A 10,016-nucleotide genomic window follows, 5' to 3' on the forward strand; every position below is an offset into this window, starting at 1 on the left:
TCAATTTTTTAAATAGAATCATAGAATAGTTAGGGTTGGAAAGGACCTTAAGATCATCCAGTTCCAACCCTCCTGCCATGGGCAGGGACACCTCACACTAAACCATCTCACCCAAGGCCTCGTCCAGCCTGCTCTTGAGCACTGCCAGGGATGGAGCATTCACAACCTCCCTGACCAGCCCATTCCAGTGCCTCAGCACCCTCACAGGAAAGAATTTCCTCCTAAACTGACAAGAGACAAGAGCTCTGCCTGCTTTCAGTGCGGTGTCTGTGGCCACAATGGGAACTTGTTGGTATGCAGTAGAAGAATGTGTGACAATTAAAATAAGAATCAAAGAAATTCCTCATGCAGCCAACCCACCTTCAGTCGACCAGTTTCACCCTGGCAGAATATTTGTGAAGAAAAGGTGAGAAAATACTTATTAAGAGCTGAAAAAGAACTGGTTTACCACCTGGTTTTGACTGCTTCCCACACTAATCTCTAGTTTATTGATAACGTGGTGGTGTTGATAGTGTTAAAATGCACTCTAAATTTGCACAGCTTGTTGAAACATGGTTTTCAATTACGCTACTGACGCTCACTTTCCATGCTAAAGGTTCTGAATCATTCGGTGTGCTTTCAAAGCCAGCAGAGTATTCCTTCCTTTGTTTTGTGGTTGGTTTTTTTTTGCTTTGCTGTTTGCCTGCTTTCCATGTTGTGATAGGGAGAGATTTTGCCTGAGTTTTAAAAACTCTATATAACGAGTAGTTTCATGGATTTAATGGGAGTGTTTATACTGCATCATATGAACCAGGGGGCTGGAAATAACTGGCTCTTCTCCAGCTGTTTTAATTACAACAGCTTTGTAATGAGGCCATACATTGATTGGAAAGTAGGTTGAGACAGTGAAACTCGCTTTCATGCCAGACGTCTGGAGGTATGAGATGGTAATAGCTCAGCTGCTCTGAATTGAATTGGCAGGACAGAACTGAAGAATTCCGTGACATATTATCAAGCTTCAGTGCTATATTATTTTAATTCAGCTTTAAAGTGAGCTAAGATCAGGGTGAGTGTTACTGTGAATACTTTCTTCTTGCAGAGGACTTGAGATGTAGTCAGGGTGATGGGATTTACAGGAAAAGAGTACTTTTGGTAGCAGGACACTCACATGTTATGATAAAGATTCTTAGGGAATTTGAGTCTTCCTAATTGTAGAGGAGAGCTTAGAAAAAGCTTGGTTGCAGTGCTAGATTTTCTTATCTACGGCCTTTATTTTATATTTCTCTGTTAATTCTTTCCCTTTAAGGTATGCAAATTAAAACACAATATGCATGGGCAAACTCAATTTTAATACTTTTTTATTGTAGGACTATCATTTACTTTGGTAAATTTGTATCCCTGTTTAAAGTGCCTTAAAGCAATTAAAACTTAGTTTAAATTCAAGTCCTGTAAAACATACAGAGTATAAGCACAAAAAAAAGCTGCATAGTTAAAATACTAGAGCAGGCGAATACATTCAGGATGCCAATTACTCAAGTATTAATAACACCAGATCAGTATTAAGGTTAATGATAAACAGTCAGCTTCATACAGCAGATCTAGAACTGTTGAAAATAGAAATACATTGTTCTTATCATTAACAAAAGACGGAAGCATAAATTATCACTGAAGAAATTTGTAGTATCAGTGTTTGTAACACATGCCATGAGTACTAAGGCAAATACTGTCACTTTAATTAATCTCTCGCATGCTGCTGTGAATCCAGCAAATCCATTATGTGGTCTCTCTAGATTCTAAGCCCCTTCAATCTCAGTGAGTTGGGTGAGTTGGTGACATCCATGCCTCTTCAAAATCCATATAAACAATCATTCCGAATACAATTTTGTTTGAATTTTTGTTGGAAATTTGGCTCAAAACATTATAAAGAAATATGTCTGAGTTTGCATTTCTGTTTTTTCTGTGTACGGATGCCAGATCATCTACTGTACTTTGTATTTGCCGCTTTGTGTAGGAGCGGAGGACACTCACTGGGTATGGTAGAATTTTACTTTGAATATGCAGCCCTTATTTTGTCCATTTAATTTGAAGGAATACTACTTGTACTCTGGCATAATAGTGACTTGTTACATGTACAAGATCAAGAGCAAAACTGACATATAATATCTGTCAGAAGAGGAATTTGTTGAAGATTCCATTGTTACAAGAAACAAAATTAATTAAATAGCATTGAAATGATGGGTTGTCTCCTTATATTTGAATAATTAAAGAGGAGAATTTGACTTGGTATGGCTAAGAAAGTTGTACAGATATGTGTGGACACAGAAGAGACTGGCTGATTTTCAGTGGAAATTGCTGCTTCAAACCCAGTGGAGCAATATGGCTCAAATGTTGTTGGTTTGTAACAATGCTTTTAAAAATATGTGTATAATCATGTAATGGAAAGACATTTTAGCTCAGTTGTTGCCTTAAAAATCAATTTAAAAATACCAGCCACTTCTAAAAGAAAATTCCTTTAAGAGCATATTTTTATGTCATTTATGCTGTTAGAAAGTGTTATTTTAAAATATATTTCAAGAAGTATGACAGTTGTGATATCAATCATTACAAGGATTCATCAGTCATTCTATGTAGGCAATATTGAATAATTAAGAGAATGAAACATGTATTTCTCATTTCCAGAAAGAGAAAACAAGTTCTCTTTTACAAAGGCAGAATATATTAAAGTGTAAAGTTGCAGTTTAATTTTTGCAATATTTGGTAAAATTCTACAAAACCACAATAATCACAGAATCATAGAATGGTTTGGGTTGGAAAGGACCTTAAGATCATCAAGTTCCACTCCCTGCCATGGGCAGGGATGCCTCACTCTAGACCATATCTCCCAAGGCTTTGTCCACCCTGGCCTTGAGCACTGCCAGGGATGGGGCAGCCACAGCTTCTCTGGGCACCCTGTGCCAGCACCTCACCACCCTCACAGGGAAGAGCTTCTTCCTTAGATCTAACCTGAACTTCCCCTGTTCAAGTTTAAACCCATCACTCCTTGTCCTATCACTACAGTTCCTGATGAAGTTCCTTTCCAGCATCCTTGTAGGCTCTCTTCAGATACTGGAAGATGCTCTGAGGTCTCCACACAGCTTCTCTTTTCCAGGCTGAACAGCCCCAACTTTGTCAGCCTGTCTTCATACGGGAGGTGCTCCAGCCCCTGATCATCCTTGTGGCCTCCTCTGAACTGCTGCACCCGGAGTATAAAACTAGTAGAAGTTAGGCTTCTTGGAATCTTAACTCGCTTGCTCTTCTCCCTTTCTTTTAAAAGACTTGTATGGTTTTATTGTATTAATCAAAGTACTTAGTAAGATTTGTGGTTGTAGCAGGATACAGGCTGTGTAAGTCCATCTATATTTCCAGAGCCTGTTGGAAACGAACTTTGGGTTAATCTGCTATCAGTTAAGGTTTGATGGAAGGAATACTGCAAGATCTCCTCATTACCAGCCTGACTTCAATGTCGGGGAGAGTTTTCTTTTTAGTGTGTAAACATCCTTCATCCGTTGCTGCCAGGTGGAGATCAAAGCGCAATGAAACAGACTTTTTCCTTAAGCGAGGGTTGTCCTTAAAGAAGGAACCTTCCCATTCTTTAATGACTTCATCCACTTTTTCTGTCCTGAAACAACAGAGCAAATGTATTTATGATCCTTTAAACAATATGAATTCTCCATCTTCAGGGCTGCTGAAACTGCATAATGAAGTGTCAGGTTATTTTAGATGGGTACCGAGACTCTGGAATTTTTTTTTTTTTTCTTTTGTTTTTTTTTTTTTCCACAGGTTCACTCTCCAGAAAAGCCAAATAAAGGCTGAGGGTTCATTATATTCTTGGGTTTGTACTTTTAAGTAGACATGGATACAAACCCACTGCTCCAAACACATCAGGCAGTTTGTTTCCAAGGAGAAAGTTTGGAATCCAAGCTCAAAAGCTCTGCAAGAAACCTCCGTATTATAGTGGGCAGAATTCGTGCATCTGAAAGCCTTCAAAATAGGGAGGAGAAAAATGTAGTTCAGATCCAAACCTCAGAATGCAGATGTACATTAAAATCTGCAAATCTAAGTAAGGTGATCAAAGCTGACGTATGAGAATGGGCTGGGAGTGTGCATGCTGGCATTAATTTTAATCTGAATTTCTGCACGTTTGCAGCAGCTGATCACAGTTAAGCGTTGGTGACACAGGACACCATAGTTAGCTTTAAATGTAACGTTAAACACAAGTCTGCCCAAGAGCTTAAAGAGCAGCAGGGGGAAAAAAACTTATGAGGCAAACTATTAAAGTAATTTAAGGTGAATAACACATAGTAACAGCCCTTCACATGCTGCTTAGGAGCCACGTTCTCTGTTCCTCGTTTGGTAGCTGGTGAAAAGTAGGAGTTTCCAAATAGCAAGTCAGAGTAGCTAAGCCTGAATTCATGTGCATAAACATGCCCCAGAGGGACTTTGCAAACATGGTCTGGGCTCTTGCTTTTAGCCTTAACTAGATGAATTATTATAGTTTCATTCTTAGCAGAAATAGAAATAGATCGGAAGCATCATCATGATATTGTTAACTTAGGAAGTAAATGCCAATAAAAAGAACTTTAAAATTTAATGTGTTGTTAAAACATGCTGTTCAATACACCTTCAAGAGCAATCACTGTTCTTCTAGAGCTTCTTGGCTGTATGGTGTGATAACATACTAAGTAAAGGACAAGTCAGAGCTACTGCCACCATTTACTTTCAATTGTTATTCTGTTAAACTCATGTTTATCTTACTGTACAGTGCCATGAGCTTCAGCGCTTCCCTTTGTAATGTTTCCATCTAGGATTGCTTGTTTTGTCAGCACTTCCACCTTCTCAGTTTCATGCTTCTTTACACCACCTGTAAAAAATCATAGATACACTGGGCAGGCCACAGGACCTAGAGGTGTTTTTTGTCCTGCTGCATTGGAAGAAGATCCTGTTGGAATATCCCATCATTTGTCAGCAGTGAGTAACTTCCTTTAGGGCCATAATTCCTTAAGGGGAAAGTGTCTAAAAACTCACTTGCAGGCAGCGTAAAGGCAGTCTTGCTGGTGGTGGGCTTTTTGTCATCCTTCTGCTCAGCTGTACAGCAGCGAAACCTGCAGAAAGAAAAATCATGACAGTCTCCTAATAATAGTGATTTTAACCCCATGCTTGTCATATGAATTGCTATGAAAAATGTGAGAGCCCCAAGAAGTTGTGTTTGAGTGGTGTAACTCTTTGTTGGGATTTCTCATTCTGAGTAGAGAATTGAAGAAAGTGACAGTTTTTAGTTTGTTGTGTGCTAGGAAAAATTATTTGTTAGTATTGGTACTGAGTTGTGTGTATTTTCACAGTTGTAAGCATTACATTTGAAACTGACTGCCCTGCTCGGAATCTTCTTAGGCAAAAGTGTGAGTGAGGTTCCTGGACTGAAACTCTCCATTTGCTGTGGGAAGGACTGAAAGATTCAGAATCGTGTGTCTCATTTTGTTAAGATTCTAGTGCTGAATGTGAAATGTGCTATTTTAAGCATTTTGCCTTTTCCCTATCCTCCTTGTTGCTTATATCTACATTGCTGCCTCTCTTGTGTCTGCCTTCTGAAACAGCGGTATGTGTGCTCTGGGGAAAGGGCAGGCAGGAGGAGTTACCACCAAAGCAAAATGGCACTAGGAGGCAGATCCTGATGTGTGCCTTCGCATGCTTTGAGTGATGCTGAGTAGTATGAACTCCCATGTGTCATGTGAGGAACTCCTGTCCCAGCACTTCTTTTTGTGGACTTGCTTCATCAATACTCTGAGGCAAACAGAGCCCACAGCAGGCAGCTCATGGGCTACAAAGTGTACAGCAGCGTGCAGTGCCTCGAGTCAGGATGCACTGAGCGCGCTGTTACCTGCAGTGCACTGTGGAGGTGCTCTGAGTGCCAGGAAGTGTGAAAGCAACAACGAAGCCATTTTAAAGGATTTTATAGGGTAGTTTTGTAATGATTGATTCATGTATTTACAGTTCTGCTGATTAGTTCAATGAGAAGTTCTGAAATGGAAGATCAGTTTGAGTACTTTTCCTCTGAACAGTACCTGTTCTCTTCTTGCTCCAGCAGACTGCGATATGTTGCTATTTCTTCCTCCAGCTTCATCCTGGTGTTCAGGAGAATTTCGTGTGCCTGAAGCTGTTTCTCAATACCTCTTCTCATTTCCAGTAGCTCTTTCTCCAAGCATTCAACCTCAGATTCCAAGTTTTGTAGTTGCATATGGTACTGCTGCTCTGTGGCACGCAGTGAACGTTCCAAACCCCTTTCCTGTGAAATTTAACTCTTTAAAATTTTAAGATTTATATGTGTAAAGATGCTGTATGGACTTTTCTTTAGCAATCTGTGTATTTTTACATCAATTTCTAAGAATATTCTGTAGGAAAAGGAGTAAATCTTTCAAGAGAATACTTTTACTGAGATATTTTCCAGTAAAATCTGTAATAAAATTGGATGAAAAACAGTAAATGTGGACTGCTGTTGTACCAGCAATCCACTGCCACTGATTTTACAGAGTTTTGGTTTTACCTGTATGATTAAAACAATATTCCTGTGAGCACTGTGTGAAACCTGGGCAGCCTGTGTGGTCTTGTATTACTGAATTCAATAAATTGCTGCCATACTTTATCATGAATGGATAGATATGGCCCACATATTCAAAACTAGTTCTAAACCTGGTGTGAATTGGTTAGGCAGAGTGATTGGGAGCTTGAGAACCGCGCATCATGCAAACCTGTGTTTGGCTGGCACGAAAACATGCAAACACGTGTCTGTCCTGTGGTACATGAACATACAACTGGGTTGTTGCTAGTTCAGGCTCTGTGTGACAAGCTGAAAGTACACCCCAAAGCTGCGTGTTTCTGTGTGTATTCTATTTCTGCAGTATAGTGGACATGATTGTTACAGAAACTGAATTGTGATGTAGTTTACACCAAGAGAAAAGAGGCATTTTTTCAGATTTCAAGTTTCATGTTATGATGCTTACCACAGCGTGGAGAGATTCGATCTCGATCTGCATGTGGTGCCACTGCCGCCTCGCTTCACAGAGTTCTGCTCGGGCTGCCTTTAATGCTTCTGCATCTTTGTCCATTCTTTTAATTGTAGCTTCTTCTGTCTACAGCAGGTACAAAAGACAGATGAGAATATTAAAAAATACATTCAAATAATGAAAATAAAATAGACACATAACAATATTTAGTTGGAAAGAACAGCTTTATAGAGCAGGAGCCGTTCGGGGTGCTTGCATGATCGTGGTTTTGCCTGACCTAGTCATCGATGAGGTTTGAGATTGTCAATTCTGAGTTTTACTGCAAGCGGTGAAGATGCCATAAGCACTTGAAACAAAACATGCTCTTCTGCATATTTTACTGCTTTATGTAGGTTCTTACAATGCCATCAACTCTTTAGTTCAGGTTTTACAAGACAAGTAGATTAAGTTTATTTTACCCCTATAACATACTGATGTGCTGTGTTTTTACCATGCCATTGTTTTGGTGAAGAATCTAGATTTGGCTAATCCACAAGTGAACACTGGATATTCTTTGCTTACCCTTTTTTGCCTGGGTACTGCAGAACTGATGTGACAAGATTATATGAATACACATTGGCTGCTTTGTGCTAAACGCAAATACAAACCTGGTTTAGCTGTCTAGTTTACAGCCATTGCATTGCTGTGGGGCTCACCCTGACTGCAGCAGCAGCCAGGCCTGGGATTAAAATAAACCTCCAGGATTTCTGCAATACCCAAGAAGTAAAACAAGGTGATATAATACCTATTTTTCACCCTGAATTTCTTAATGCTTGATGGCCAAAAAGTGTTTGGCTGTTTTATTTCCAAGTTCAGTTGGGTTTTAAAGGTGTTTTGTATGTAAATCTGTAATAGCAGCATTGTGTGTTGATAACATTGAATCAGTCTGCCTGAAAGATCAGACTATTTGCCAAGGAGTATAACACAGTTTTACTGTGAACACTATAAAATAGTGTTCCCTGAATGGGTACTGTTTGCTTTAATATAGGTGCTAAAACCAGTAAGTTGTATATACATGAATTCTCCACATTGCCTTTGATGTGCACGGTTCTCTTCCTCTGGGATACCTCCATGGAGCTAGAGGTTACCATGCTACAGCATATGTCATCATTTTTTAAATCACAACACTATCCCTGCTGCAGGTACAGAAAACCAGCCAGATGAATTACATGGCACTCGTTCAGTGTGAATTCCATACCCTGAGCAAAATCTGCATCCCTGGCTTCTAGTTCACATCTTACTGCAGTAAAATCAGAACCCTTCCCCGGCAATATGCTGCATTGAAAAGGAAATACTGTACCTCCGAGAGGCTGAGGGAGGAACTGTACAGAGCGGGGACGGCTCCTTGCTCTGGAGGTTGTATGGCTGTGTGGAGGCATTACCTGGGTCCTCGCTGAGGTGATGGCTTTCATCTGGTCCCCGGTGGGGAGGGAGCGAGTCCCCCTCGCCGGGAGCCGCCGGGGCAGCTCCGCTCCCCCCCGCCGCTGCCCGGGCCTCCCCGCCCGTGGCGGGTCTTAAAGCGGCAGAGCCGGGCTTTTGGGGAGCGCCGGGGGGGCCGGGGGTTCTCACTCCCTTCTAAACGCAGCTTCGGGAAAGCCAAGGGCTGTAACTTCTGCAGCGGGATTGATAAATGATGGCCGAAATGAACATATGCGATGTCTTTTGTTGTACTCTAACTGGGGGGTTTTATAACCTTACAAATACGAGGTTAAGAGGGACAAAGCAAAGGACAAAATTACAGCTGTGCAGCGTGAAAGCAGCCGCAAAAGGGAAGGGAGCAGCTTCCCAGCAGTACCTCAGTGCTGGTGACAGTGCCGTTGAACTGGCGTTCGCTGGGCAGTTGTGCACCACTGAGCACGTTACTGGGAATGTTACAGGATTTCCATCCTTGAGGGGTTTTGAGACTCAGTGGGGGCAAACCTTGGATGACCTGATCCAGGGCTGAGGAGTGGAAAAAGAGCTGGGCTCCTGGACATCCTCTAACCCAGCCTTTCAGTGGTTTACAGGCAGGACACAAAGAGGGAGAGGAATCAGCGTTGCCAAGGGGTTTGGCTCCTTTTCTGGCCTGTGCAAAGATCTGGTGAATCAGTGCTTCTAGCCAGAGCTAACTGCTGCCAGAAGTGCCAGGGTTCTGTCTGAGGGGGGATTCACAGACCCCTGCCATGGACAGACAGTGCTCAGCTCACAGAATGTGCAGGCAATGTAAAATCTTGTACCTTTCCTTGCAGCTACCAAGGAGGACAAGAGTGGAGGCTGTCTGCTCTACTGTATTTTCCGTGAATTACTCCTCATTTCCTGGCTCGCTGTAGCTGCTGCCTGATCCCAGCGACCTTGTTTGCTAAGAACAGCTCTCACCTATTTGTCGTTGTTTTTAGTAATGTGCAATACCAGATACTTAATAAAAACCCCTCCAGATTTCAGTATCACTAGACAGATTGCGTTTTAGGCTCCAAATAAGAATATACATCAGTGAAATTAGACAAAAAAAGGCAGTAACCTTTTACAAGATGCTTGTCTTTTTGGAAGTCAAAGTATTGTACCACTGGAAAGTTTCCTTGTGTGCATAAGGATTCCTTGTCCTTGGCTCTGTCTGCTGGCCCATGTGAAAGGATCCTGTGTTCTGATTTTCTTTTTCTTAGCTGCCTGTTTTTCAGCTGACCTGGACTGAGATGAGAATCTTTTGTTGGTCACTATCTTTTCTATAAGTGGCTTAACTAAAATATTGACAGTGTTTTTCTTTGGTGTTATGAGAACAGTCACAAAACCATCAGGAATCCATCAAACCAATGTAAGATATTATAACTTAGGACAGTATAAACAGTAGGAAGAGCCCATGTATTTAAGCAAATAAGAACTTGAAATGTAATTTAGAATCTTCTTTTATCTTTGCATTGCTGTAGCGATTGTTTAAGGTTTGCTTTCAGCTCTCTGGGACTAAGAACATGTACTTTCCAGCAGGCA

At 41.1% G+C, this 10,016-nt stretch overlaps 1 protein-coding gene across 3 annotated transcripts; it reads right to left on the reverse strand.

Moving 5' to 3' along the window:
• Nucleotides 1-1,320: 1,320 nt before the first annotated feature.
• KRT222 (keratin 222) lies at nucleotides 1,321-8,691 on the reverse strand. 3 transcript variants are annotated; one of them, XM_062629088.1, is made up of 6 exons: nucleotides 8,356-8,691; nucleotides 7,014-7,135; nucleotides 6,078-6,298; nucleotides 5,044-5,120; nucleotides 4,774-4,879; nucleotides 1,321-3,637 (listed from the first exon to the last, which is right to left on the reverse strand). In XM_062629088.1, exons 1-6 carry the CDS (start codon nucleotides 8,465-8,467, stop codon nucleotides 3,424-3,426), a joined length of 852 nt encoding a protein of 283 aa, XP_062485072.1. In that variant the 5' UTR covers nucleotides 8,468-8,691; the 3' UTR covers nucleotides 1,321-3,423. The 3 variants fall into 3 exon arrangements, with proteins under 3 accessions (XP_062485072.1, XP_062485073.1, XP_062485074.1); XM_062629089.1 differs by having other exon boundaries at nucleotides 7,014-7,142; nucleotides 8,438-8,589; XM_062629090.1 differs by having other exon boundaries at nucleotides 7,014-7,142; nucleotides 8,356-8,443.
• Nucleotides 8,692-10,016: the final 1,325 nt, after the last annotated feature.

The sequence above is a fragment of the Pezoporus occidentalis genome, unplaced genomic scaffold (assembly GCF_034315485.1).
Source record: "Pezoporus occidentalis ecotype Australia unplaced genomic scaffold, CSIRO_AGI_Poc_V1 ctg328, whole genome shotgun sequence".
NCBI lineage: Eukaryota > Metazoa > Chordata > Aves > Psittaciformes > Psittacidae > Pezoporus > Pezoporus occidentalis.